This window comes from Zonotrichia albicollis, chromosome 4 (genome assembly GCF_047830755.1).
Source record: "Zonotrichia albicollis isolate bZonAlb1 chromosome 4, bZonAlb1.hap1, whole genome shotgun sequence".
NCBI classification, from domain to species: Eukaryota; Metazoa; Chordata; class Aves; order Passeriformes; family Passerellidae; genus Zonotrichia; species Zonotrichia albicollis.
In genome coordinates, this window is record NC_133822.1 from 24,901,085 (window position 1) to 24,927,815 (window position 26,731).

The 26,731-nt window shown below is 44.6% G+C and overlaps 2 protein-coding genes across 3 annotated transcripts; one reads left to right on the top strand and one right to left on the bottom strand.

Moving 5' to 3' along the window:
• Positions 1 to 3,720: 3,720 nt before the first annotated feature.
• On the top strand, positions 3,721 to 9,906 carry LOC102061370 (C-type lectin domain family 2 member L). Its single transcript, XM_005482801.4, has 5 exons — positions 3,721 to 4,078; positions 4,762 to 4,845; positions 5,737 to 5,921; positions 6,595 to 6,695; positions 8,318 to 9,906. The coding sequence occupies exons 1-5, from the start codon at positions 4,030 to 4,032 to the stop codon at positions 8,433 to 8,435; spliced, it is 537 nt and encodes a 178-aa protein (XP_005482858.1). The 5' UTR covers positions 3,721 to 4,029; the 3' UTR covers positions 8,436 to 9,906.
• Positions 9,907 to 10,131: 225 nt separating this feature from the next.
• On the bottom strand, positions 10,132 to 20,393 carry LOC102074703 (natural killer cells antigen CD94). 2 transcript variants are annotated; one of them, XM_074539146.1, is made up of 7 exons: positions 20,111 to 20,393; positions 15,853 to 15,930; positions 14,559 to 14,657; positions 13,802 to 13,939; positions 13,313 to 13,464; positions 12,777 to 12,889; positions 10,132 to 12,160 (listed from the first exon to the last, which is right to left on the bottom strand). In XM_074539146.1, exons 1-7 carry the CDS (start codon positions 20,190 to 20,192, stop codon positions 12,028 to 12,030), a joined length of 795 nt encoding a protein of 264 aa, XP_074395247.1. In that variant the 5' UTR covers positions 20,193 to 20,393; the 3' UTR covers positions 10,132 to 12,027. The 2 variants fall into 2 exon arrangements, with proteins under 2 accessions (XP_074395247.1, XP_074395246.1); XM_074539145.1 differs by having other exon boundaries at positions 10,132 to 12,163.
• Between the last annotated feature and the right edge of the window lie 6,338 nt (positions 20,394 to 26,731).

Here is a 26,731-nt window from a genome sequence, read left to right on the forward strand (position 1 = left end):
CCAGGGGATTTTGATTTTATTGTAGGAGAAAACAGTGAATGAAGGCAAGGTTCTTAAAAGAAACCACTCAAACCATTGAAAAGCCCGGAAGCTGTTGCATAGAAGTAACTAAGCAGAGACAGACATGAGCAGGCATCTCAGAGACGAGAGATACTTTATGTAAACAAAAGAAGTTCATGCAGTATTGCACATGCAAACAATTTTATCTGGTTCTAAATGACAACTGTACCAACACAAGAAATGGCTCTCACTGCCAAATGGGCAGTTCAGGGAGGATGCACTGCCAATGCAGACTTGCTGTCAGAGCAGCAAGCAGGGTTCTGGGCACACAAAGAACACCTCAAAGATAGCACTGACAGTGTTACAGAGCTTACAGTGATCACTGGCAGATTGGGTTCCTCTTTAGCACACACTGGACTTTCTGGAACCATTTTGGGTTTGTGGCTGCAAAGGCTTCAAATGGGGAGTGACTTTTCAAGGTGGTGTGTGATGTTTGCTCTGTGGTGGGTCACAAATTATCTATAAAGGAATTCTGTTCTTTCTTGGGAAGTGGCCCATGGGAATCTCATGGGCTTTAACAGGACCAAGTGTTGGTGCTGCACCTGGGTCTGGGCAGCCCCTGGGATCAATCCAGGCAGGGGATGAGCAGAGGGAGCAGCCCTGGCAGAAGGACCTGGGGGTGCTGTGGGTGAGAGCTGGCCCTGCCCTAACCCAGAGCCCCCCAGTGCTGGGCTGCACCCAGAGCCCCAGGGCAGCAGGGCAGGGGGGATTCTGCCCCTGTGCCCCTCTCTGCTGAGCCCCCCTGCAGGGCTGCATCCAGCCCTGGGCCCAGCACAGCAAGGACAGGGAGCTGCTGGAGCCAGGCCAGAGCAGGGACACCAAGGGGATCAGAGGGATGGAGCAGCTCTGCTGGGAGGAAAGGCTGAGGGAATTGGGATTGTGCAGCCTGGAGAGGAGAAGGCTTTGGGGTGCCCTCACTGTGGCCTTGCAGTGCCTGAAGGGAGCTTGTAAAAAAAGAGGGAGAGAGACTTTTTGCATGAGCAGATAATGACAGGACAAAAGTGAACAGTTTTTAACTAAAATAGAAAAGATTTAAAGCAGATGTTAAGAAAAATACTCAGGGAGTTGCTGAGGCCCTGGCTCAGGGTGCCCAGAGCAGCTGTGGCTGCCCCAGCCCTGGCAGTGTCCAAGGCCAGGTTGGATGGGGGTCTGAGCAACCTGGGATAGTGGAAGGTGTCCCTGCCCGTGGCAGACGGGTTGGAATTAGATAAAGTCTATTCCAATCCAAACCATTCCATGATTCTATGATCAGTGAGTGACAAAAGGTAATCAAGGATTATTTGGGGTAGCAGCAGGCAGGAGGCAGAATCCAACTCTGACTTTTCAAGTCAGTCCCATGAAAGCCCTCTTGTACAATGTCATGCCTTTTCCTCAGAATGTTTGCATTTTTATCCCTTCATCATGGCAATATTTTAAAGTAACTTTCCAGCGATTCACTTTGGAGGGTATTTCTGCCTTTAGCCTGCAAGAATTTCCTATCTTGTTAACCAGCTTTTATTTTAGGAATTGTCTGGAGGCTTCTTAGCCAAACTGGTCAGGGAAAGTGAAGGTGAAGGTGAATGTCTCAGTTACAAGCATCTGGGGTTAATAGCAGTAGTTTTGGAGGTCAGCTGATTCACAGCTATGTTGACAGCATTTCTCAGGGTTTTTTGCCAGCCTGGAGAATCTCCTGCAGGTGTGAGAATTACCTTCTGTACTCGTGGGTGAGCACAAAGAGAGCGCTCACTTCTGAATGCTCTGTGGTTAAAAGCCACAATGCTATTTTTGACCTCAGTGACAGGCAGGACTGAATGGCAGGAGCCCAAGCCACTCCTTCAGAGCAACTAAATGCTGAATAAGCTGTTCTTAGAATGCCAGCTGTACACACACCAATGCTCCACTGTCTCCTTGTGTGTAAAACATGCTCTACATCAAGCACATACTGAACCTCCCTGCTGCCCTAATTCCACATCCCCCTCTCATCCTCTGCCCCTCTGGATTCATGTCTTCCAAATCATCTGGAAAAGTTTCCAGCTTGTGCTCTCTGGACCCATCACCTCTTCTCTCTTCTGGTTCCCTAGCCTCCCTGAAGCCACCGTGCCTTAAACCTTGTCACACATATCTTTTGGATTCTTCTTCATCCTTTTATCTTTCCTTTTCTTCCACCGTGCTTTAAACCTTGTCACACATATCTTTTGGATTCTTCTTCATCCTTTTATCTTTCCTTTTCTTCCACAGTGCCTTCCTGGGAACTTTGACCAGTCCAGCTCTCCCAGTTCAGTGCTTAAATGAATTCCTGCTGCAAGCAGAGGCTAAAATCAACTGCAATTCAAATTATACTTATGGAAGTATAAAGTTTATATGGTTCTTTCTAAGCTGTAGGCATAAACACCTGGAGATGATTTTCAGCAACTCACCACTGCTCAGAATCTTTTACAATCAAAGTAATTGGAGATTGAAGTGAAAGCTTAAAGTGTAACCCCCCATTCCCATGGTTTTCTGTTTGAAGTTTCCTGCCCAGGTACAGAGGGATGCCTATTTTGGATAAACCACTGCTGAATTCCTCACCAGCCTCACACAAAGCCCACATGATGACTTGGAGAGAGCTGTGTTCCTCAGGCCGTTAGAACACAGCACAGCTCAGATCTGTTGTAAGTACAGCAGTTATTGTGCAAATCCACCAGATGAAATGGATGATAGGTGTGGCCCTGTCTTCCAAGCAATGCTGAAATTTCTACTGCACCTTCATCCCCACGGGCAAGCCAGCATCATCAGGCTTTATGTTCTTCTAGGCAAAGCAAATGACTGGCCAGGTTTTCGAAAGAGATTTAAGTAATCAATGTTTAAATACTTGATTTTACTCTCCTTCTCCATACAAAAGAAGAAAATTAATAAATATGAAATGTGAAAAATGTGTATTTTATGATTGGCTTTTCGCAAATGTTAAAATGAATATTATATGTGTTGTGTTAGAAAGTTATGCTGTATTAATTCTCTTAAGTGAGGTGTTAAATATAGTTTTGGGTTATAACAACATGTTAAAATAGAAACTATGTTATGTAGGATACTTTTTAAAAGAAAGGACTTGCACTGAGATAGCAGCCACAGGACACCTAAATCTTTCAGCGAAAAAGAATTTATTGTTCTCTTATCAGAAGAAACAAACTTCTTCCCACCTTGCTCAGGCTCAAAGGCGCTGTTAGGATTCAGAGGAAGAAGCTGACAATGACCAGACAGAATCCTGTGTTTGAATGGAATTTAGGCATCATGTATGAGATTTATGAATATGCAATAGGCTATTGCTTTTAAGGCTTAATCCTCTGTTAACGTGGGTCCCTTTTCGAGGTTATGCTGCCCAGAAAAAGGTATTGTGACGTCTGTAACTCTTTGTTTTTATTGTCTCATATTGTCCTAATTCAAATTGTCCAAATTATTATTACTCTAATTGTATTCCTATTTTTATAACGATTTTATTACTATCGAACTTTTAAAATTTTAAAAACAAGCGACTGGCGTTTTTCACACGACGTAAATAAAATTGGGGGGGGGGGGAACCACAAAACCATTAAAAAACCAAAACACCCGAAAAAAGCAAAACCAAAAAAATAAAAAGAAAAAAAACCCCAAACCACCAGACAAAAGCAAAACAGAGCCTTCTCCCTTCGTGTTAGTTCCTGGAATTTGCTGATGTCACAGGATCCCGGTGAGATTTTGTAGGAGTCGACTTCTCCTTGAAAGCGTCCCCATTTCCTATTTCTCCGGAGTTGCGGAGTGACTGCCCGGGCTCCGTGGCCATGCTCCTGGGGGCTGGCAGCGAGGGCAGCGGCAGCGGGGCCAGTGTCGGCGAGGGGAGCAGCAGCGGGGCCAGCGGCAGCGAGGGCAGCGAGAGAAGCGGCACCGAGGGGAGCAGCGGCACCGAGGGGAGCAGCGGCCGGTCTCGCTGCGGCCCGAGCGCGGCCGGGCGGCCCCGGCCCTGCCAGCCCCGCGCTCATGGGCAGCGGCGCCGAGCGCGGCGGCTCCGCGGGGCGCGGCACCAAAGGTGACGGGCGGGGGACACCGAGGGGCCGCGCTGGGGGGCGGGGGGGGATCCGGGACATCCCTCCGGAGCATGGGGAGCCGGGGATGCCCCCCGGGAGCCGCCGCACGGCTGGAAACGCTCCGTTCTGGCAGCGGAGCGAGAGCCCGGAGAGGGGACGCTCCTGAGGGGCCCCTGGGGACACCTCGGCCCGGCACTGCCCGAACAGCCGGACACAGGGCAGCGGCAGGGCCTGTGTGCTTCCACAGCCCTGGAGGGGACAGGAGCAAAAGGAGACCAAACAGCTGTGGCTGCGGGATAAGGCTGGATATTTCTCTGGAAAAGTTTTGGGCTCCAGAACCGATGGCTTTTCTTATTTCCTCTCCAGCCTCTTATCCATGGAACTTATCCGTGCCGTGTTTAGGCACTTAGTGCCCACCGTCATTTTTCCCATGCTCGTTTCATTCTCTTTGGATCACTTTAAGTTCTGGATGATGTAACTAAAATTTGCAGTAACTCAGAGTTCTTGTTAGATGATAAGCCTTGTGAAGATGAGCTAAATGTCTGCTCCCAGCCTGCTCTCCACAGAGAGCTACATTTGTTTTAAACAGCTTTGTGTGTCCTGGGCTCTACTCCCCTGTCAGCTGGTTCTTATTTGTTATTTTGGGTTTGTTTTGTTTTTTAATTCCTTGCATTCATTTTTTCAGGTCTGTTCTCAAACATCTGGCTGTGGCGAGCTGTTGCTGGAGTCCTTACTGCTGCTGTCATTCTGATTTCCTGTATCCAGTTTGGTAAGTAAGGAATTTTAAAAGAAAATCAATTAGCAATAGAAATTAGCAGAGTTTGGTGTTCCATACTGAGAGGGTGCTGAGGCCCTGGCACAGGCTGCCCAGAGCATCTCTGGCTGCCCCATCCCTGAAGTGTCCAAGGCCAGGCTGGATGGGGCTTGGAACAGCCTGGTCTGGTGGAATCTGTCCCTGACCATGGCCGGGGGTGGAACAAAATGATCTTTGAGGTCACTGTCAACCCAAGCCACTCTCTGATCCTGTGTGACTCTGTGATTTCTGTTTGAAACTGTGGTCAGGAACAGCTCCACATGCTTCAGTGGGGCTAGGGAGGGCTCAGTTTAGTCTTAGTTTACTTTTGGTATCAAGTTTGTCACGTCCCTGTTGGTCTTAATCCAAGTTCAAGAAAACAAATAACAACAGGAAGATAGTCCTACCAATCTGCAGTCCTTCAAAAATGCCACTATAATAAACAAAATTATTAATTCAACTGTGAGGAAGCAACACATGCAAAAACTGAAGTTGTTGGAATTTTTAAGCAGTAGAAGAGTCCTTGGGTGTTTCTTTATAATCACCTTCTCAGCTACTTCTACCAACGGGTCCCTGACCATCCTTTTAAGGATATGTCAAGAGGCAGAAGGGTGCAGGATCCAGAATATAATAATAATAATAATAATAATAATAATAATAATAATAATAATAATAATAATAATAATAATAATAATAATAATAATAATAATAATAATATCCAGAAGATATAATAATAATTATTATTCTTTCAGCTGGGCAGAAGTAACAATGCTGTGGCTAGACTGGGATTATTTTAGATGCTGCAGTCAGAAAGTAAAACCTTTCCCAGTGGAAGAAGAGGGTAGATTGTTTCTTGTCTTTTCCCAGTAAAGCCTTCTCTGGCCAAAGCGTTTCCAGTGTGTCCTCCCCTGGAGCTGTGTCCATCAGGCTGGCTGTACTTCCAGAGGAAGTGTTACTTCCTCTCAGAGAGTGAAGCTGCCTGGAACTCCAGCCAGAGCCAGTGCTCCTCCCACAACGCCTCCCTGCTGGTCATCGAGAATCACCAGGAGCTGGTAAGGAAACCAAAGGGGGATCCTGTTTTCCTCCCAGTTCTCTTCCAGGGAACTGCTTCTGCATCCTCCTCAGCTGAACAGTTAGGAAGCTGATGTAAGACCACAATGAGTCACAGCCCACAGAAGACTTTGTGCCTCTTCTCCCTGAAAACAGGAAACATCAGTTTGAGAAGTTGATGGTTTAGAAAACCTCTGAGTACTTCTCTGAATTAAATTTGGTGCTGCTCACAGCTATAAATTGCCATATTGAGGGCATCTATCAGGGTAAACACTGTTGCATCTCATTTATCTTTAATTAAACAATTATTTTCTCATATTGAGATAGGTTAATGACACACAAGTAGGTAAATATGTTAATTGTGACCTTTGGAGTTAGGAGATAGTTACCTGAAGTGCAGCTTGGAGCATTTTTTTTTCCTATATTGTACCACAGTATGAGGAAAGATTCCACCCTGAACAAAGGTCTAGGAGAATATATTATTTTGGATCTGTTCCAGACCTTGATAGCAGACCTTGATATTTTAGAATAGCCTCTCTCTAGGTCAGTCAACCTATCCCAGTCACCAGTCTCTGTATATTTAGGTTTTAATATTGTTTCTTCAGCAGGAAAGGCTAGATTGTTGTTTTGCTGAACTTCCAGAACTTCTTTTCTCATGTGGGTTTATTCCTACAGAGGTTTATGATGAAGATAACAAAGCAAGACCCATGGATTGGACTCCAGAAAAGAAATGAAGAGTTTTTCTGGGTAAATGGAAAAGCATTAGACAATAAACTGTAAGTTGATGTGGAGGGGTTTTGATTATAGGAGAGTAAGAAAAATAATGCAGATCTTGTGACTTGTAGGAAATCTCTGTTATTATGTTGAAGGGATGGAGAGGCTATGGAATGCACTGAAGATTTCACATGGCATTGTTAAAACTGTGGCAGATGAAAGTGAGGGGATGAGTTTGTAATGCTGAGAAGCAACATGAGGCAGGCTGATGGTAACAGACAGAGAAAGTGAAACCAAGAGACACAAAAGCAATGGGAGGAAGGGAATTGGGGGAAAAAGGGAGGATTGCAGTAACACGAATTCCTCATCAGAGAATATATTTTGCAACAATGCAAACCTGCATGTGAGCTGTGTGAGGTTAATAGCAAAGGGATTTGGGAGACTGCTAAGACATGTTTTCATTTTTATAGAATGTTTCTTAGAAAGAGGCTGCTGGAGGGAAAGGAAGATGTGAATTTATGTTGCATGAGCTGCTCTGTGGCCAGGGCCCACTGTGGGTTCTGTGCCAGCAGTGCCAGGTGTGGGGCACTTTGTTCCTCTCCCTGGCAGCTGTCCCATCTCCTCAGAGGCTGCTGCAGCTCATCCTGAGCAGCTGCTGGTAGGAGGTGGCAGAATTACCATTGATAGGTTTAAGCAAGGAGAGTTCACAAGCCTGAAATTACCTTAAAAAATGGAAAATTTAAATACTTCTAAGTCTGTGACATTACTGGTGATGTGTGACTATATTCACTTCATCCCCAAGCCCTGAAGGCTTGACCTGACAAAGGCATTTAATGTGAGATGTGGGGAACACATGGGCACCTCAAGTTGAAAACTGCAGTCCTTCCCACTCTTTTATCCCCTGTCTGCAGTACAAACATCCACTGATGCTTTCATTTTCAGTGAGCATCTTCCCATTCTGGGACTTCTGCCTCACTGCTTGCCTCAAACTGCCCCTCCTGAAGGGGAGGGCAAACACCTTGATATCTAAGCTCAGGTGTCACTACACTGGTGGGGATTTGTCCCTTGGCTTTTCCAGACACCATTCCAGTTTGCTTGGCCTATCCATAGAGCTTTATAGCACTTTGTTTGAAAGCAGAGTTGCTGAAGGAATCCCTTACCTCTTATGTAGGGACACCTATGGTGTGGAAACTGGGGTTTGCTTCTTGTTTCCCCCAACAACCCTTAACCACGGTGCCTGTTGGGTTCTGAGGAAGGGAGGAATTAGAGATGCATTTCCTTCACAGCTTCTGCTGGAACCTTTGAGCTGGATAGGAGGATGTGGAGGTGCAAGGTGGTGGTACCCATCTTGATGGCTCAGCATCCCTGAGAAAGGCAAACCTGAGTTTCAGTCTCTGCTCTAAGGGTGTGTTTCACATTAAGTGACCACTAAACAAGATGCAGGAGTACTACAAGTCCTGGATTTTGTATTCTGGGCATGAGATACCATTAAGAAAAGACAATCTCCATGGTGTTCCCTTCAAGGCACAAAACATCATCCTCCTGTGGTGCCTTGCCTGAGATAAATCAGGCTTTATTCCAAGAGAATTCAAAGAGAACCAGAGATGCCCATAGCTGCCTTTGCTCTATTGCAATATTTGATTGTGTGTGTCCAAGTAACCCTGTCTTCCCTTCTCCCTGACAGGTTTGAAGTGAAAGGCTCTGGCAGCTGTGCCTATCTGGAGTCCAGAGGAGTCTCAGCCTCAGGATGTTCTTTAACCAGGAAATGGGTCTGTAGCTTGAATATCAACTCAGCAAGATAAAGGTGGAAAAAGCCACCACCCCTGACTCTCAGAGCTCTGATGTGATGCCTACACAGGCTATGCCTACACTCTGGGACCTGGGAATGTGTCCCAGCTCCTACACAGTGGTGAATGACTTTTCTGGTAGCCAGAATTCTCCACCCATGGAGGAAAGCTTTAAAGATACCATTTTAAAGGCTCTCTTCAGCATCCTGATAAGTCATTTCCTTGCCCTATTTTTCCAGCTACTGCCCAGCTGTAGTTTCGTTTTGCTGTGCCATCAATATTTCCTCCATTTACTCTTCTCTTGTAGGAGCAGCTGCTCTTTCTTTCCATTTTTGGGTGTGCAGTTGGAGGTTTTTGTTCTGCTTTTCCTTTTGCCAGGCTCTGTGTTTCAAGGGTGGTGGAGTGGGTTCTGTCTGGAGGGCTGCCAGTGCCTCGTGGATACAGGGCAATGCAGAAATGAACACTGTTGTTTTAGACAGGATCACAGCAAATTCCTCTCTTTGCATTTGATGGGATGTACCTTGCATTGTATTCCAAGTTTTGTTAATGTTATGTTACATTAATGTTGTTAAATCCTGGTGATAACACTGTCAAGCTGATTTATGTAGCTGCACTGCACCTGAAGTTATCCTCACAACACTTTCTTTAGCCAAAAAAAGGTCACAGTAGATAAGAATATTTATTTACCTGAGCATCTGCACTGATGGGGGGAGAAGAGGAACTGGAGGAGTGATAGTGAAGCTGCAGGGATTAATGTGTAATGCAGGCATTATGTATAATGTGTAAATGTAGGAGTAGTCCTCAGTGCAAGGAGGCAGAATCAGGAGAAGGGAATGAGAGAATTAACAGCAAGGGATATTTCTCTATGTCTCCCTTTTGCCCTGTGCCTGTCATGGTGAGGCTTCTGAGCAAGGGGACATTTCCAGGTGGACAGTCAGTGTTTCCTGGTGTAGGTGACATTTTCAGCAGCAGCCTCCAGTGCTCTTGGATTGCTGGGAGCCTGAACAGGATTAGGGCACAATCCCCCTGATTGTCTGAGTCCTGCACGTGTCTATCAGGTTGTCCAAAGATTAAAAGTGTCATTTGACCCAGAGGAAGCAAATTTGCTTGGAAGGAATATAACTATGAAGTTTCCAGGGGAGGAAGGATGGGAAGTTCACCCCCATTATTTTCTGTGACAGAAGTACTTGACTGTAGCAGGACCATACACATGGATACTGTCAGCAGCTTGTGCCTTTCAGATGTTTATTTAAATATAACCACTAATTTTGCTGGATTACACTTCCTAGACTTCTTAATTGTTTGTATTCTTTATAGGCACAGTAACAGGATCTACAGTATTAAAAGCCTAATTATCTATTTATTTTTTATGTTGGGGGAAAGGTGTTATTCTGCAATGTTTTCACATTAACCTGATTCTGAAGGATATGGTATGTGCAATAGTCCTGAAAAGATACTTAATAAATATCTTTACAGAGCCCCTGAATTACAGTGGTTTGTATCTTAATATTGAGATATAAAAAGTATTTTTCATCTCAGGCACCATTTTGGTGAAAAAAAAATCTGAAGCGAAGTAAAATATTCATGTTTTGAACATGGAAAAAATCTTTAATCATAATGTTGGGGCTGACATGGAGCAGAATATTTGATCCAAAAAAGAATGTTTTTCCCTTTTTAACACCTCATAATGAGTCACACTTTTAATAAAAGGTTAAAAAGTGAAAGCTCTTTTGGAATCTGACTCCTCACGGATGCAATGAACTTCCTTGGGGGTGTTAAGAAAAGAAGAGTGAAGCTGCAAACTCTGCCAACTTGCTTTACTCAGAGTGGAGTTTGATGAAGTACTTCAATGGTAATTTCTTTTTTTCCTTTAAATAAGTGACTGCTTAAAATGTAGGTAAGAACTTCAGTAAGGCCCTGCAAAAACTTGTTTAATTACATGAATAATAGCAAGAAGGCCCAAATTGTCGATGTTTTATGAATATTGTTAAAACCTTAACACCACAACTGAGAGAAGCCAGCATGCAGGAGTTTGTTTTTCTTGTTAAATTCAGCATGAGTCAAGATAGATCTGCCAGAAAACCAGCAATTGTCAACTCTACTGCATGGAGAAGGGTGTGCTGTGAGTACCCTGAAAATTTCTCAGGAGTCAGAAATTCTCTCTCTATAAAGCATGTATTATATAGGTATAGATGATGATCTTACTCATTTCAGACTTTTTCCTTTTCTTTGCTTCTCTATCTAGAATGAGCAAACCAATCCTCTTCCCCTCACGTGCTGTGCTGAGTTTGGGGGATTTTTCTTGTATCCTCTTACATAACAGCAGTTGCTCATGGGTCTTGAGCTGCTGATGCTGCATTCTGCGTGACAAATCTGTGCTGGGATTTTGTTGTTGTTGTTGTTTGAAGGGAAGTCCCTGAGGGTACAGTTCACTTTTTAATCTGCAGCCCTAAAGTGCTGGACATTAACCCTCCCCAGGCATGCACAGGCATGAAAAAACATCTCTGAGAAACTGCAGCTGCCTTGATTTGTGTGCATCACAGCAGAGATGAGGTAAAGGCTCACCATCTCAAAAGCCATGTTACACTTGTTTCTCATTGCTGCAAGGACTTTAATTCCAGTTGGTGCCATTTCTGTTAAGAGTAGCACCATCAATTCATGACATTTCTTCATTTTTGTCAAACATGGTAATCTAATAAAGGCATTAGGCCAGACTGCTCTTAGCATTTTTGTGTTCTAGACCCAGAAATAGCATTTATTTATGACATTTCAATGCCCAAGTAATGCATTTACTGAGTGCACTCCCAGGTATTTATTTCAGCAGTCTTTGGCTTTGGTACCTCATCATACCATAACTGTGGAATTTACAATGTAAATTGGAATTTATAATGTAAAGGGACAAAATATAGGTGGAGAGGAAGGTTACCAACTTTATTTCCTTGCACTGCAATGTTGTTTTGCAGCCCAAGCCCCTTCCCTAGTTAATCCCTTCAGATTCCAAGGCTCAGCAGCAGAAGAGGATGGGAGCAATCAGCACACTAACCACAAGTGTTAGAAGTCACTCCATGCCTGATCTGCTGTCCACACCCAGTAGCTGTGCAGCAGCTTTAAATAAGACATTGTCCAATAGATGCATTTCTCCCAGCCCTCAAGTGGCTTCTGTGAGTCACAAATAGACCCCAAGGAAAAAAACCACAAAACCCCAAGGCCACAAACTTCAACAAACACTAAAATCCTGAAACCCAAATAAGAAGTCCTGAGCTCAGCAGGAATGACAGCAGAGGGCCCAGCACACCTTTCATGCCCCACAGGGGCCACAATTCCTGCACATCACACTGTTTATGTGCACAGTGCTCCTCCCCACGAGTATCTCTTCTCCTCTGACCCTTCCTGAGGCAGCTGCTGCCAAAATCTGTCAGTGTGAAGGCTCAGCACCCCAGAATCCTCATGTGCCAGCTTGCAGCCCCGTTGCAGGACCTGTCTTCTGACTTCTTGGGGAGCACAGCACAGCAAAGTGCAAGTTTCCCTGCAAGTCTGATCACAAGTTGGTTTATCTGTAAAATGGGTGTTCTTATGAGAAGCTCTGCCTGCTATCTGGAAATGTGGCTCAGAGCACCAGCAAAGTTGCATTCTTCTTACAGATCCACTCTTTTAAGGTCTGGCAGTTGTCTGTCTGGATCAGGTTTTTCCTTCTGTAAACAGCACAGTTCTTGTCAGCCTCAGTGCTTTTTGGAGCTGTCCTGCTGAGAGACCAAAAGGAATGCAATGAGTTGCTGGGTTTAAACTCAGCACAGCTTACAAATCCTGGTGGTGCTCTGGGTGGGGGGCGTGGATGATGCCCACTTGACCAACCCCTCGAAGCACAGCAGCTGTGCAGGGGTGGGTGGGGCACCCCCAGCAGGGACTGCTGGCTTCTGAGCGGGAGATGCTTGGCATTATTCGTGTTACAAGGATAAGGATCCTCCCCATGCAGCCACAGTGCTGAAGAAGCTGCAGAGATCCCAGCCAGTGCTATGTGGTGACAGGCAGCACCTTCAACAGAGGCAGGCAGCTCATGGTCTGCAAAGTGACAGAGTTTGTTGGCAGGGATTTCAGCAGAAGTGTGTAATTATATCTCTGCATTAATAAATATATGAGCTGTGGGTGTGGTTAGTCCTGGAGGCAGAAATCAGTTTCCCAAACTACCAGCAGGAACTTGTTGACCTGGAACTGGCCATGAAATAGACTGAATAGGTACCTGAGGCTGCAGGCTTAGATCTGTGCTTTGGGTAATTAGCTCAGATTCAGAATTGTATTTCCAAGCAGGGATATTGCAATTTGCTTTCCCCAAAGATATCCTCCCCCAAAAATCATCACCTCTTTTCTTTTACTCTGTGATCTTCCACTGAACTCTGTGTTTTCTCCTTGTCTTCGATGTCCGAGCCAATCCAGATATATTTGGTATCTTTATTTTTGCTGTCTATAAATTCCTGTGGAATGATTTGAAGGATGTTACCTGACAGAAGAGCTTTCCTGCTGTGCCCAGGTCATGCTCCTGCCTCATACACAGCTTTTATTTCCTTTTGAAGAGCAAGGGCAGGGATGCAGCCATGGCAGAGCAGCCCCTCACATCAGCCCCCACACACAACCAGCCTCCTCTCTTCCCTGAGCCAAAAAGTCCCCAGCATTTCCTCTTCCCAGTTTAAACCACTTTGGCTTCCACACTTGACGCCTCTTGTGCTTCTCCTCTTCAGCTCTGCTCTGCTGACATTCCCAAACCCAGCTCCTGTGCAGAGAGACTCAGATCCTTTCCCTGCTCAGGGCTCTCGGTTGTCTATGTGTACTCCTGACATCCAGGCCATTTTCTCTTGGAGAAATGTTTGGCTGAGGCCTGTCACTGCTGCAAGACTCACCATCTCAATTTCATCCTCAATGACAAGCAGCTGAGATTTCCTGGCCAGGCAGTTTTTCTGGCTGTCCTCCCAGCTCCTGGCCTCTTCAGAGAAGAAGTAACATCTGCCCCTGTGCAGCTGCCAGCCAGGGGGACACAGCTCACACGTTGTCCCTGTGGATGGACAGGGGGAATATTTAGCTCCTGCAATGGATGGAATTTTTCTCCCTGTTTATGAACTATTGTCTGGAAACAGGACAAGAGGAGAATATATGGCATTTCTGAGAGCAGCTCCTGACAGACAGAAATGTAATGAAAACACTGGAAACTTTATATCAACGGAGGAGCGAGACTATCATGATTGAAATGTTACTTTAGGTTTTGTTACCACTGCTCTGCAGGAGCACCATGAGTTCCCATAAACTGCAGGGTGTCAGAGAAATGGGAACAGAGACAACAGAACTGTGCACACCACACATCCTCTCTGCTGGAAAGGAGCAATGTGCCTCACCCTGTCCATCTTCACACAGCTCCTCCACGAGCTGTTTCAGGAGTGCTGAGACAGTCCTCTCTGAAGAAATGTCACTGCTGGTGCTGTTCAGACCATACTGGGGCAAACTTCCTGATTTTCCTGCTATGCCCTTCAAAACTGGAACAGCCCAAAGTCAAAAAATTAAAAAAAAAAAAAAGACAAAGAGGTCATGGTTAACAACAAGGATAAGGAAATGCAGTCTTTGTACCCAGAGCTGATCTGGGAATGTGAGGATATCTCTGTGTACATTGCCTGGTACAGACACAGTTAGGAGCAAACTCTGAGTAAAGTTCAGTGAGCTAAGCCCTCCTGAGAAGATGTTAATGGAATGGCCTGGCTTGGAAAGACTTTAAAGATAATTTCATTCCAACCCCCCTGCCATGGGCAGGGACACCTCCCACTATCCCAGCTTGTTCAGAGCCCCAACCAGCCTGGCCTTGGACACTGCCAGGGATGGGGCAGCCACAGCTTCTCTGGGCAGCCTGTGCCAGGGCCTCACCACCTTCACAGGTAAGAATTTCTTCCTCATATCCAATCTAAACCTGCTCTGTGTCAGTGTGAAGCCCTTGCCCCCTGTCCTGTCACTCCAGGCCCGTGTCAGGAGTTTCTCATTTCCTGTATTTGTGTACGAGTTGACACCTTTTAGTGTGCCACTAAGGGAATTTTTCTCTCAGCTCTTTCAGAGGTTTAACCATGTCTGCAGTGAAGGGTGAAGCAGGAGGCAGGATCTACTCACACTGCTTGGCTTGTATGGCCACGATTCCCAGCAGGATGAGCACGAGGACTGCGAGGACCAGGGCCACGTAGAACCAGACTGAGCTCCTGTGCTGGCAGCCTGCAGGGAGGCAGGAGGAAGAGCAGTTTAAGGTCCTGGCACTCTTAAACTTAACCCTAACACTGGGGAAACAACAGAGAAATCATCTGCCTAAAATCAGTCTGCTGTCAGGAAGATGCAGTGGCATTTAACTTATTAAAAATCTGCATCCATTTTGCACTCATAGAAGTGAAATCAAAATGATTGGTCAGACAGAGCAAGTGATTGTCAACCATTAAGGATTTGCCTTTTCTCCTTTGACTTATTTTTCTCAAGCATTGCCTCCTCTCACCTACCTGCACACAGCCTGCAGGACCTTGCAGAGCAGTTCAGGGAAAGTATCAAGGATGGGCTGTGGTGTCAGGGACAGGCTGTGGTGTCAGGGATGGGCTGTGGTGTCTGTCAGGGATGGGCTGAGGTGTCAGGGACAGGCTGAGGTGTCAGAGATGGGCTAGGGTGTCAGGGATGGTTGTGGTGTCTGTCAGGGATGGGCTGTGGGGTGTTGCTCCTCTCTGCTCGCAAGCGTTACTGTTCCTGTCCTGCAGTGCAAAGATAACTTCCCTAAATGCACAGGGAAAAAAAGCCCCATACTGACACCCCCTGGCACGGCACAGGGAGCTGCATCAAACCAAGCATCTCTCCAGCTGTTTGTCATTTGTGTGTGTCAGAGGGAAACCTTCAGGAAGCTGCAGAACCGAGGAGATTTGGGGTTAAGGTGCCAGTGCCATGAGACACCGATGTGCACTGTCATAACCTCTGTTTACCTGACCTTGCCTGCGTGAGATGAGCAACTGCTCCATCCTCTGGCTGCCTGACCTATCTGGTGTGATGTTCCCAGTACAGGGAGGGTGACAGTCACCAGGCACTAATGGCACAGAGAGACCTGGGCGTTACCCTGCTTCCAAAGCCAAATGCATCCCTGGGATTCTTCCCCCACGAGGGTTCTACAAAAACCATAGGATTTTTCTTTGCTTTACTACATTTCCCATGTAGGGCACGAAGGCATTTTTAGAAATTATTTTTGAAACATCTCTCTGTATTATTTTTAAAAGGAAAGTGTAAAATCTGAGAAGCCAGGAAGAAAAGCAGCAGATGAAATGACAGATCAGCCCTTCATTGAGAGAGTGTACATAAAAACTCTTGATAGCAGGTTTCACTGCTGGGCAATAGGAAAAACTCCATCTATAAATAGTAACCAAACAAAATTGCACAGTACCAGGAGCGGAAGTCTCTGCTCTGCTGCTCCCTTGGGGCTGGGGCTTCACATGCAGCTCAGCATACGTGATGGTGTTTCCTGTAGGGAGAGGGCAGCGCTGACATTTGTGCCTGTGCCAATCACCAGGTGGAGGAACAATAAAGGCGGAGCTTGCATGAAAAGGGGGGTGTGTTTCCAGGGCTGCTTGTTCAGCATTTTCCTTTTCCTAGGCAACGGCAGGCAAGATGATGATTTACCACTTCCTCCTGCTGTCAGGCAGGAAAAGCCTCCTCCATAAGCTTTGAACTGCTGGGTGTTGTGTGGCTGGAGCAGGAGTCAGACAAAAGGCCTGAAGGATGGGAAGGAACTGGATCCTGTCCATGGCAAGCATCCCATTTGTTGCTAAGGCAGCTCAGAGGGTACCACAGGGGCTGGAGGGGCACCGGACCCACCACTGCTCTGTGGGGCAGAGAGGCGCCAAATGCAAACCAGCACTCAGAGAAATGCTGCTGCAGCAAGGCAATTCCTGGGGGCATTCCTGACTTGTGAGTGCTTTTCCCAGGATATTTCAGGTGCTGCCTGCAGCAGCAATGGACCTGAGGGTTGAAGACATCCTTTTCCAAAAGCACGTTGCCAAAACAAAACCAAAACTGGCATTAAAATCTCACGGTGTGGGTTCAAGGCACGTGGATTCTTTCTGAAGATGTTTTCAATATAATTTACCTGGGTATTTTGCAGAGCTACTGATTAGTGTTATGGAACGTATTTGGACCTTTGGGACACTGCTTTTGGTTCCATAAATGGAGAGATTTTTGTCCATCTGTATCAAGAATAAGCTTCTGTGCTACCACCGCAGTTTGTGACCACTGCGGCTTTTAAAAAGAAGTGTTGTATTAAATTTCACTGTTGAGGGAAAATCTTGGCAGAGGAAGAGAGTTTCATTAGGTTTAAATGAGGCAGCATTTCATATGAGAATTAGTGAAGTAGGGAGAGGTTTTACAGTTAAAAAACCCACTGAGAACCTGATTGGCAAAGAAGGGTTATTCATATAGGGGAGACAGTCTGTGCTTTAGAGAATATGACCTAATACACTTGGTTGTTTGCTTTCTTTCAAATTATTAATTCAATGAACTACAGAAAAATTGTAAATTAAATGTAATTGTTCTCAAATCAATTGCCCTAAAAATTTTTCTTCTTAGAATGTAAATAATTTTCCAAAAACACTCAGGACTTTTAAACTTTTAAATGCACTAGCCCTGTAAATGGAGGTACTTCTAAAATAAGTATTTTAGACATTCTGTTGCTATTAGTAAATAATTTGTCTCTCAAATGCACATTTATTCCTTCAAAAATATCTCTAAGCCTGTAAGAAAAAAAACCTCATCTATGCAAGCTGAATATTTAACCAAAATCTTTCCTTCTATTACAGTGTGTATGGGCTGGTATGATTATTTGAATGCTGGGATTATTATTTGAATGCAGAGTCCTCGGAAGTCAGCAGGGGGATTTAAAACACCTTAATTCTGCCAGATGCTTCCACACCCTCACCTAATTCAACAACAAGGTGGAGATCTCTGTCAGCCACTGAAACTGAAATGTCATTGCACTTCCCTGTGTCTGTTGTCAGGTGCAGAAAACATCCCTGTGTATTGGAAGCTTCTGCCTGGTGAATGTGCAGCCAGGGAGTGCTCCTGGGGGGTCTCTTAGGGAATGGTGTGTCCAGATGTGGGCCAGCACATCCAGGGGTCTGGGGGAAGCTCCAGAGGCTCCAGGTGGCCCTGGTCAACACCCAGAGCAGCCCAGGAGGTTAAGGAGGGGAACAAGAAGTTAAGGGCACAACCAATAGCAGGCTACAACTGCTTGTGGGTTGGTTTGGTGGTAGACTTGAACTCTCCTTGGTTTGTCCTTCTCCCAGAGAAAGTTCTGTATAGCCACTCAGGATTCATAATCAGGCAGCTCTCAAATTATCTGTGAGGGAATTGAGACACAAAACACTGCCGGAGTCTTTCGCTGGAAAATGGATTCTCAGGTGTGTTAATCCTTGCTGGGATTTAGGGACACTTTTCTACTTGTGAAAAATGCATGTATTTTATGATTGGCTTTTTGCAAATATTAAAATGAATATTATATGTGTTGTGTTAGAAAGTTATGCTGTATTAATTCTCTTAAGTACTGTGTTAAATATAGTTTTAGGTTATAAAAAACGTTAAAATAGAAACTATGCTATGTAGGATATTTTTTTTAAAGAAAGGACTCACGCCGAGGTAGCAGCCACAGACACCTAAATCTTTCAGAGAAAAAGAATTTATTGCTCTCTTATCAGAAGAAATGAACTTCTTCCTGCCTTGAAGGCGCTGTTAGGATTCAGAGGAAGAAGCTGACACTGACCAGACAGAATCCTGTGTTTGAATGGAATTTATGCACCACGTATGAGGTGTATGAATATGCAACAGGCTGTTGTTTTTAAGGGTTAATCCTCTGTTAATGTGTGCCTTGCTTTTCTCTGTGAAGAGAAACGTGGCCCCACGTCCCTGTTATCCAGAGCACCTGAGTGACAGCTGAAGTCCAGCTGTAATCCAAGCCCAGTCAAACAAAATGTATTTGAGTATAATCAGATATAAGAATGGGGAAAGTGAGGCTGGGAGCTGTAAACACTGAAGAAAAGATTAGTTAAGAGATTTTGTCTCTGTATATTTGAGATAGAATAACTAAGGCTTGTAGAACTGCCGGATGGATCTCTGGTGCCTGTTTCTTAAAGGGGATAGAAGCACTGGAGTATGAACAGAACATCCACAAAAATGATTAGCATTTTTGAGAAGTTAAATATTTAAAGGGAACAGGGCATTAAGAAATCACTTAATTACCATGGTCAGTAGCTTCATATGAGAAAATATCATGAGTTAAAATCAGTTCAACAAAAGTTTACTAAGAGCCATCCACATATTAATGATAAATTTCACTGGAACTGGCCTGTCCAAAATTGAACTTTTCCTTTAGGCAGCATGATCAAGAACTAGTTTTGGATGTCTTCTAATCAAGATTTGATGTCTGTCTCCCTTCACAAATAAGTTTTATCACTTTGGATATTGGGTAAAATTCCAGGCAAGACCTCTTTGTGTTGCGCAGGTTATAGCAGTGCAAACAACATCCATAGGTGCATGAACACAGAATTTAAGGTAGTATTTCATGCCATGTATATAATAAAGTGTATATATATTACATATATAAATATATATATATATATATATATATATATATATATATATATATAAAAAACATATATATATATATATTATATAATATATAATATATATTATATATAAATATATATTCTAAAGTGAACTAATTTTTATCTTTTGGATACCACTCTTGTAAATATATATAAAAGCTATTATTTTCTGTCATTTAAGTGCATGTATTCAGAGCACCATCATCACTGTTAATCTCCATTGTAAGTAGAACATCTAAAAATGCTCATTAAGCAATGCTGTTTCCTTAAGGGATTAAATACAATAATTACTAATGAAAGCATGAAAATATCCTTAGTCTGATGCAATAAGAATTTCCTATTTGTTCACAATAAGCTGTAACTCATGTTAAATGTGATCCAGAATTTTGTCCAAATGCTTTCATGAATGAATTACAATTTTTTTTCAAGTAGTAGAAATGCCATTTCTTCAGAAAATTTAGTTCAAATAATCTCCTTACCCTGAATACTGGCTTAATCCTTTGGGGCTTTTTTACAAAAATATGAAATGATCACAGATTGCTAATTTGGTTCTGGAAAATCACCCCTGGAAAATTAAAGAGAAAGAGCAGGAAGTTTTTAGGGGACATTCAGTACTTCCTTCAGTGACAGTGGCTGCACTTTAGACTGCTACTTGTTTCCTGATTTCCTGGTTAATTTACTGCTCCTTTTCCATGAACATAAACATTGATATGATTTGTGGGCTAGGCAGTAGTTCAGTGGAGCATTGTCTTCATCATGTTACTCATTTAAAAAGAAATATTATGCTCATTACTCAACCAATGAACACTTTTTCTTCTCATTCTGTTACTTAAAGCCTGGGACCAGACCTGACCTGCTGCTCCTTGGTGGTTCTGCTTTGGAGCAACTTGGCTGATTTGTGCTGTGAGGATCTCATCCACTATTCCACCTTCTTGCCCTTCCCATGCAGCATTCTTATGGCATTCTACTAGTTTTACCCAGCTTAAGATGTGAGAGGGAAAGAGAGAGAGAGCTCAGGAGAGCAGAGAGTGTGTGCCCAAGAGGTTTTACCTGGGTTTGGTGTCCCTGGAGGAGCGCGGGGCCTTTCCCTCGGCAGCATCGCCACGGCCGCGTAGGTGACGTCCCCTGCCATCTGTGAGCCTGTCCTCAGAGCTATGGAAAAAGCGGCTTTAACTCAGTCATTTGCATCCTGTCTCAGCTCTGCCTGCCTCCAAAACACTCACATGCTGTGCTATGGCTCTGAGGAAGGCTGAGAAACACAAAAAAAGGAAGTCACTGAGTTACTTCTTTCAGCGCAGCTTCAAAGCCTGTTTTCAGCCACCATTCTGCCTCTTCTTGCCCTTCAGAACACAGGAGCAAATGAAGATTAAAGCCCATAATTTTCACTAATATATGAGAAAATATATGAGATAATATTTGAGAAAAAATCTCGTTGGTCAAAGCAGAGGAAATTCTCTAAGGAATGCCCAAAAATGGACTTACACAGGTATGAAAGGTTTGCTGGTTCTCAGGAGAGTAGGGAGTACAATTTCTGTGCTGTGGCTGTTTTGTGCTCCTGTGCATGATTTGACACAGCCTGTCCACCTGAAAGAAGGACAAACCACAAGTATATATAAACCACAAGTATATGTCTTGGGGTTAATGTACTGCAACCACACAGCTTCAAACGTAACTCAAATTCTAACCTGCTCCACCCACGAAACACTTCAATGGTTCAACAGCTGAATTTAGGTGATATTGATGATGCATTAATATGAGCTCAAAATAAAATTTAAAAAAACATGATCAATGCTTTTTACAAGAATGTTTCCATACTTTACTGTAACGGTAGTGACAAGTAGCTGCTGTTCCTACATTGCTTGAACTATTTCCTGCTTGAGCCAACAACTCCACAGATGGAAAACCTGAGTTGCCTTTATGACCTTAAACTCCTTTTTCATTTTCCACATGTTTGGTGCAGGATATTTTGATGACATTGTTTTTGTCCTGTATTTCAGGTCAGGGGGAAGCCTCACAGATTTTAATTGAAACATGAACACCTTCTAAAACCTAAAAATACGTTTAAAACACTCAGACATGGAGTCCTGAGCATGACATTTCCTGCTCTGGGTTTTGTACCTTATTCCCACTTAAAAAATTCCCTCCAAGTTCAACACAGAAAAGGTCTGCAAACCTACATTGTTGAAAATAACATTTATACAAGCTGTTTGCAGGGGTTTGTTACATTCAAAGGGACCTGATAAAACCCAAAGTTTGGGGCTGTGAACTCCTATTACTGACTTTTCCCTTATGATGTTCAACGCTGGTAATGGTGTTAAGTGCACAAACAAAAAGGTGTTGGGGGAGAAAAAAAAGAAGAACCTTTGATAGTCATGGAACAGATTAGTCAGAAGTGCTGCCTGAGTATGATTTATAAGCAAAGTATCTCAATCATGAGGGGTTCATTATCTGATAATGAACGATAAATCGATACCGTGAGCTGCAGCCTGATAAGGTTTGTTTCACACACACCTACAGAGCAGCCATACCAGCAGGCCTCACATGCAACAGAACTTTGTCCTCTGAATCAGTTTTCCCCTGAACTTCTCAGCATCCTTTATAGTAGGATAGTTAGGTGCTGAAATGGAAAAAAATTTTAACCAAAACCCAACCCTGAACTAAACACCATTTCCTTATTTGGGGTTTTTCTGAAACTTTAGCCCATAAAGGAGAGTTAGAAGGTGGGTTGTTTGAATTCTCAATCTCTTTCCATCACTGCTTACACAATTCATCAGTCTCTTCTCACATTATTTCCTCCTAAACCAGTCACAGCTATCCAGAGGTAACCATGTACAGTCTTGAGGCTGTTCCCTCTTGTCCTGTCCCTTGTTCCCTGGGAGCAGAGCCTGACATCCCCTGGCTGCCCCCTCCTGTCAGGGAGTTGCGCACACCCTCAAGGTCCCTCCTGAGCCCCTTTTCCTCCAGGCTGAGCCCCCCAGCTCCCTCAGCTGCCTCTTCACAAGCTGTAATCTGGGTTGAGTTTAATTTATTGCATGATCCACCTTCACCTTGTGCCTTTTGGGTTCTCCAGGTGGAGCCTTGCCTTCTTTTCTCCCAGGAAATGAATCTGGATTAATATGCAGACCTTACAGAAGGCCTAAATACCAGGGGCTGTGTATCAAACATCCATATGTCTCGGAAGGGGGGAGTGGCGTTTTAGCCTTGAATTTTCAGGGATTTTGGCAGAACACGGAGATATCTGAGGGTCCAGACTCTCTTGCAGCACCTGCAAGGAAGGATAGTGGGATTTTTGTGGGGGATTTCTCTGCGCATCACATCGAGCTTGACAGCCTGGAGCTTCAGGGACTCTGTGGGGGAGGCAAAGGGATGTGAGCTCATGTCATTCCCCACCCTGACGTGCTCCTGGGTGCACACAGACTCCCCCCTGCCAACTGCCAAGCCTGGGTGATGTCACTGAGGGATGTTCTGGTGGCAGCACAGTTACCAGCTCCAGCTACGCACAGAGCAAACGTGGTGACAACTGCAGATGCCACCTCTTCTTGTGGGTGTGACAGCATCACTGTCACTGTGTGTGGAGGCAAAGGCAGACTGAAAACAGCAAAGTGGGCTGCAAAGCAGAATCCAGCAAAGCAGAATCCAGCCCCTCCTGCCACAGAACAGGCAGCTCAGCCCAGGACTCCAGCTGCCTCATAATGCACATTTGAAAGAATTTGAGCTGACAATAAAATGCACTTCCCAAAGGCTGAGCTGCAGCACAGAGGCTTCAGGCTAAACTGAGGGAGTCCCATGAGTAAATATCCAGTTTAGGTTTCAATTCTTAGCCTCTGCTGTGTCACAGTGTCACTGTCATATTTTCTGAAAAATCCCTTTGCCAGGATTTCTTCTCCTGGGAAGCTGAGAAGCCTCAGAGAAGAATGAAAACAATAATTATCTGATTGCTTCTCCTGTGTTTGGCTGCTTTGGAATGTGGTCTGGAGATTGTTTATCCAACAGGTGGTTGTTTCATTGGTTTCATGTGAATTGTTTTGACTTAATGACCAATCAGGGTCAGGCTGTGTCGGGACTCTGGAAGCAGTCACAAGTTTTCATTATCATTCTTTTGTAACCTTCTGTCTGTATCCTTTCTTTATTCTTTAATATAGTTTTAGTATAGCATTTTTTAATATTATACCATAAAATAATAAATTAGCCTTCTAAGAACATGGAGCCAGATTCTCAATTCCTCTTTCATCCTGGGGACCCTGAAAATGCCACATCACCGTAGAGCCTGTTTGTATGGCAAGGTGGAAAAGCAGCACCCAGCAGGCATGATCAGAGTTATGATCAGACACCTATTGTCATAAACGAATGTCTGTGCATGGTTATCCCACACTGCAGCAGGAAAAAAAAAAGTCATTTAAACTTTTAAACTCACAGGCTGAAATTTATTTATCTGTTTTGTTGGTCCTTCCCTGCTGTGCTCTCTTCTGCCATACAGACACGGCCTGTCTTATTTCAGGTCTGGTAGAGCTCCTGACTCGTACCCTGGCTGAGAAAGTCTGGGGTTTGGGTATCACTATAACCTATAAACTATAAGGGTTTGAGAGCCCTTAGCAAAGAAGGGCATCAATTCCAGGAGGCAGCTGGAAGAACAAAAATAGAAGGACTTGCCTGAGCCCATCAGCAGGCCAGGGGCAGGGGCCAGAAGGTGCTCAGCACTTCTGTCCCTCAGCACAGCCCCCTTTTCTGGGGATGGGCTGGGACAGAGCCCATTTCATTCACCATGGATTTGTGCTGGGAGCAGTGTGGGTGACAGCTCTCAGCAACACAGGGGTGGTTTAGCTGTGGCTGAGCACTGATTGCACAGCATCCTCTCTGCTTCTCACCCCCCAGCAGCCAGGAGGCTGCACAGGAGCTGCGAGGGGACACAGCTGGGACTGCTGAGCCCAGCTGACCAAAGGGATTTCCCATATGGCATCATGATCAGCATTTAAAGCTGAAGGAAGAGGGCACAGGGGGGATGTTTTGGGTGTTTCCCAAGTCACGGGTGTGTGTGATGGAGCCCTGCTCTCCTGGAGATGGCTGAGCACCTGCTGCCCATGGGGAGCTGAGAGTTAAATCCTTCTTGTGGCTTTGCCTTGTGTGTGCAGCTTTTGCTTTATCTATTAGAGTGTTATCTCAGCCCAAAAGCTTTCTCACTTTTACTCTTCTTGTTTTTGTCCCCATCCCCCAGGTGTGAGGGATAGAGTGTTTCTGAGCTGCTGATGGGTTAACCATGGCAGCAGGCCAGGCTGATTGCTGATACCTCATGCATTTGTGGGTTGTTGCTTCAAAAACTGTAAAACCTGAGTCCAGATGCATCAGTTCCCTTCTTTCCATGTATTCCAGAGCTCTTTCTGGAAATACATACCCATGTAGAGTTAGAAATTCTTTAGCCATTAATGCATTTATTTCATGTCAAAGTGGTTTTGGGTAAAAAAAAATTTCTGTCTGCTTGTGAAATTGGAGGCAAAGCAGGACCATCTATAAATTCTGTAGATTGAATGGACAAATCGTGCTTATAAATACACACAGCTTACAATTCTTCCAGAAGGTATTGGAATTAATACCCAGTGGAAGGAATGAAGAACATAGAGCACTCCCTTCCACAAAACTTCCAGTGCTCTCTAGCGCAATTTCTTTACAAGTATGTGACACCTTTAATTTTTTGCCCAGGAGGCAGAAATACAACAATGAATGAATTTTTCTTGATAGTTTCAAGATTCAAAAACTCTTATTACACTGGCCTCAGGACAGATTAGTATAACAGTGCAGATGATACAGCCCCTAAATTATGATGTTTGCATTGGAGGAGGGGGTTCAACTTAAGAGAATTTTGATGTATAAGAATCCAGCTTGAGCAACAAAGAGTGAGCAGTAAGATCATTTATTGCTTGGATGGAATTAACACAATTGGAATTAGTCCAGCCTGTAATATTTGCTACCAGTGAACTGCAGCAGTGGAACTGGAGTAGGAGGCCAAGTGTGAAGCAGGGTGCCAACAGGAGTGCCCAGTGTTGTGTGGATCTTGAATGTGGAAAAACAAGGAAGTAGAAAGAAGAACAAGAAATCCTTTTCAGTTCTAAGTTTCTCACCACTGAGAGGTTTCAGTAAAGAATCCCAGGATGGGTCAGCTGCTCCCACCTCCCTGCTCCAGCAGGGCCATCCTAGGGCACAGGATTGTGTCCAGACTGGAATATCCCCAGTGAGGAGACTCCACACACTCTCTGGACAATTTGTTCAGTCCTCAGTCACTGCCCAGGACAGAAGTTCTGCCTCCTGCCCAGGTGGAACCTCCTGGCCTCAGTCCCTGCCCGTTCCTCTGGTGCCATTGCTGGGCCCTGGAGCAGAGCCTGGGCCCTGCTCGGAGCCCTCCCTGCACACAGGGACACCCAGGGCTGAGGGCCCCTCTCAGCTGGGGCTCCTCTCCGGGCTGGACAGCCCCAGCTCCCTCAGCCTTTCCCTGCCACAGATGCTCCAGGCCCTGAATCATCTCTGCAGCCTCCACTGGCCCCAGTCCAGGAGTTCTCAGTGCAGTTACAATAATGGACAAACTGGAACAATTGACATCACTAACACTGTACACAATTTATCCTGCTGTGCTGAGAAATTGATGCTGGCTCTTGATTTCTCTTCTGTTACAAATTGTTCTTATATAAACATCCAGCTAGTATTGCTCATGAACTGAACATCAGAGCTAATTAACTGTTTGGAAACTGGATGTCCAAGTTCTCTGAGGGTTGGGATTTTATCATCTGAGCGGATTTTCCCTGGGACACTTCAAAGAAATACAGATTAGCAAGAGAAGTTTGAAAGCCTTCCACGACAAATCTTTGTACTATTTTCCTTGCTGTTCCTGATGCTTTTGACAAAATCCCCAAAAGCTGTTGAAAAGAGCTTAGGGGACAGTAAGTTACTGTCTTACAGCATTAATTTCAGTTATTCCTGAATATTCCTTAGATGTTCCTGCAGATGAACCAAGGTGATACAAACAAAAAGCAAAACCAAACAACACACACAGATGCACAGAGAGAAAATTCCCCAAAACCTGCAAAAGCCACCAAAGTCTAAATATTCTTTAGATGTTGTTCCTGCAAATGAACCAAGGTGAAACAAACCAACCAAACAAAAAGCAAAACCAAACAATGCACAGACGCACACAGAGAAAATTCCCCAAAACCTATAAAAACCATCAAAACCTATAAAACCCCCAAAACCAATAAGAACCACCAAAACCTAAATATCCCTTAGATGTTGTTCCTGCAAATGAACCAAAGTGAAACAAACCAACCAAACAAAAAGCAAAACCAAACAACAACACACGGACACACACAGAGAAAATCCCCCAAAACCTATAAAAGCCACCACCAAACCCAAGATGGTCTCTAGGTGTGATTCTGAGTGTGCTGAAGAAGGGAGCTGCAGGTAGCCATTGTGCTTTGAACTGAAGCCAGGCAGTAGCAGGCCTAGGAAAGAAACTGCGCAGTGTAAATTACACAGACAAGTGAACTCTTTCTCTGTCCTTTTCTCTTCCTCTGCCCTCCTCTGACAAACTCCAGACCCTTCTAGCAGGTAGTTCCAACACTGCACTTCAATCTCACAGTCCTCAAAACCAATGCACACACACTCCTTCCTGCAGGGAGAATAGATTTG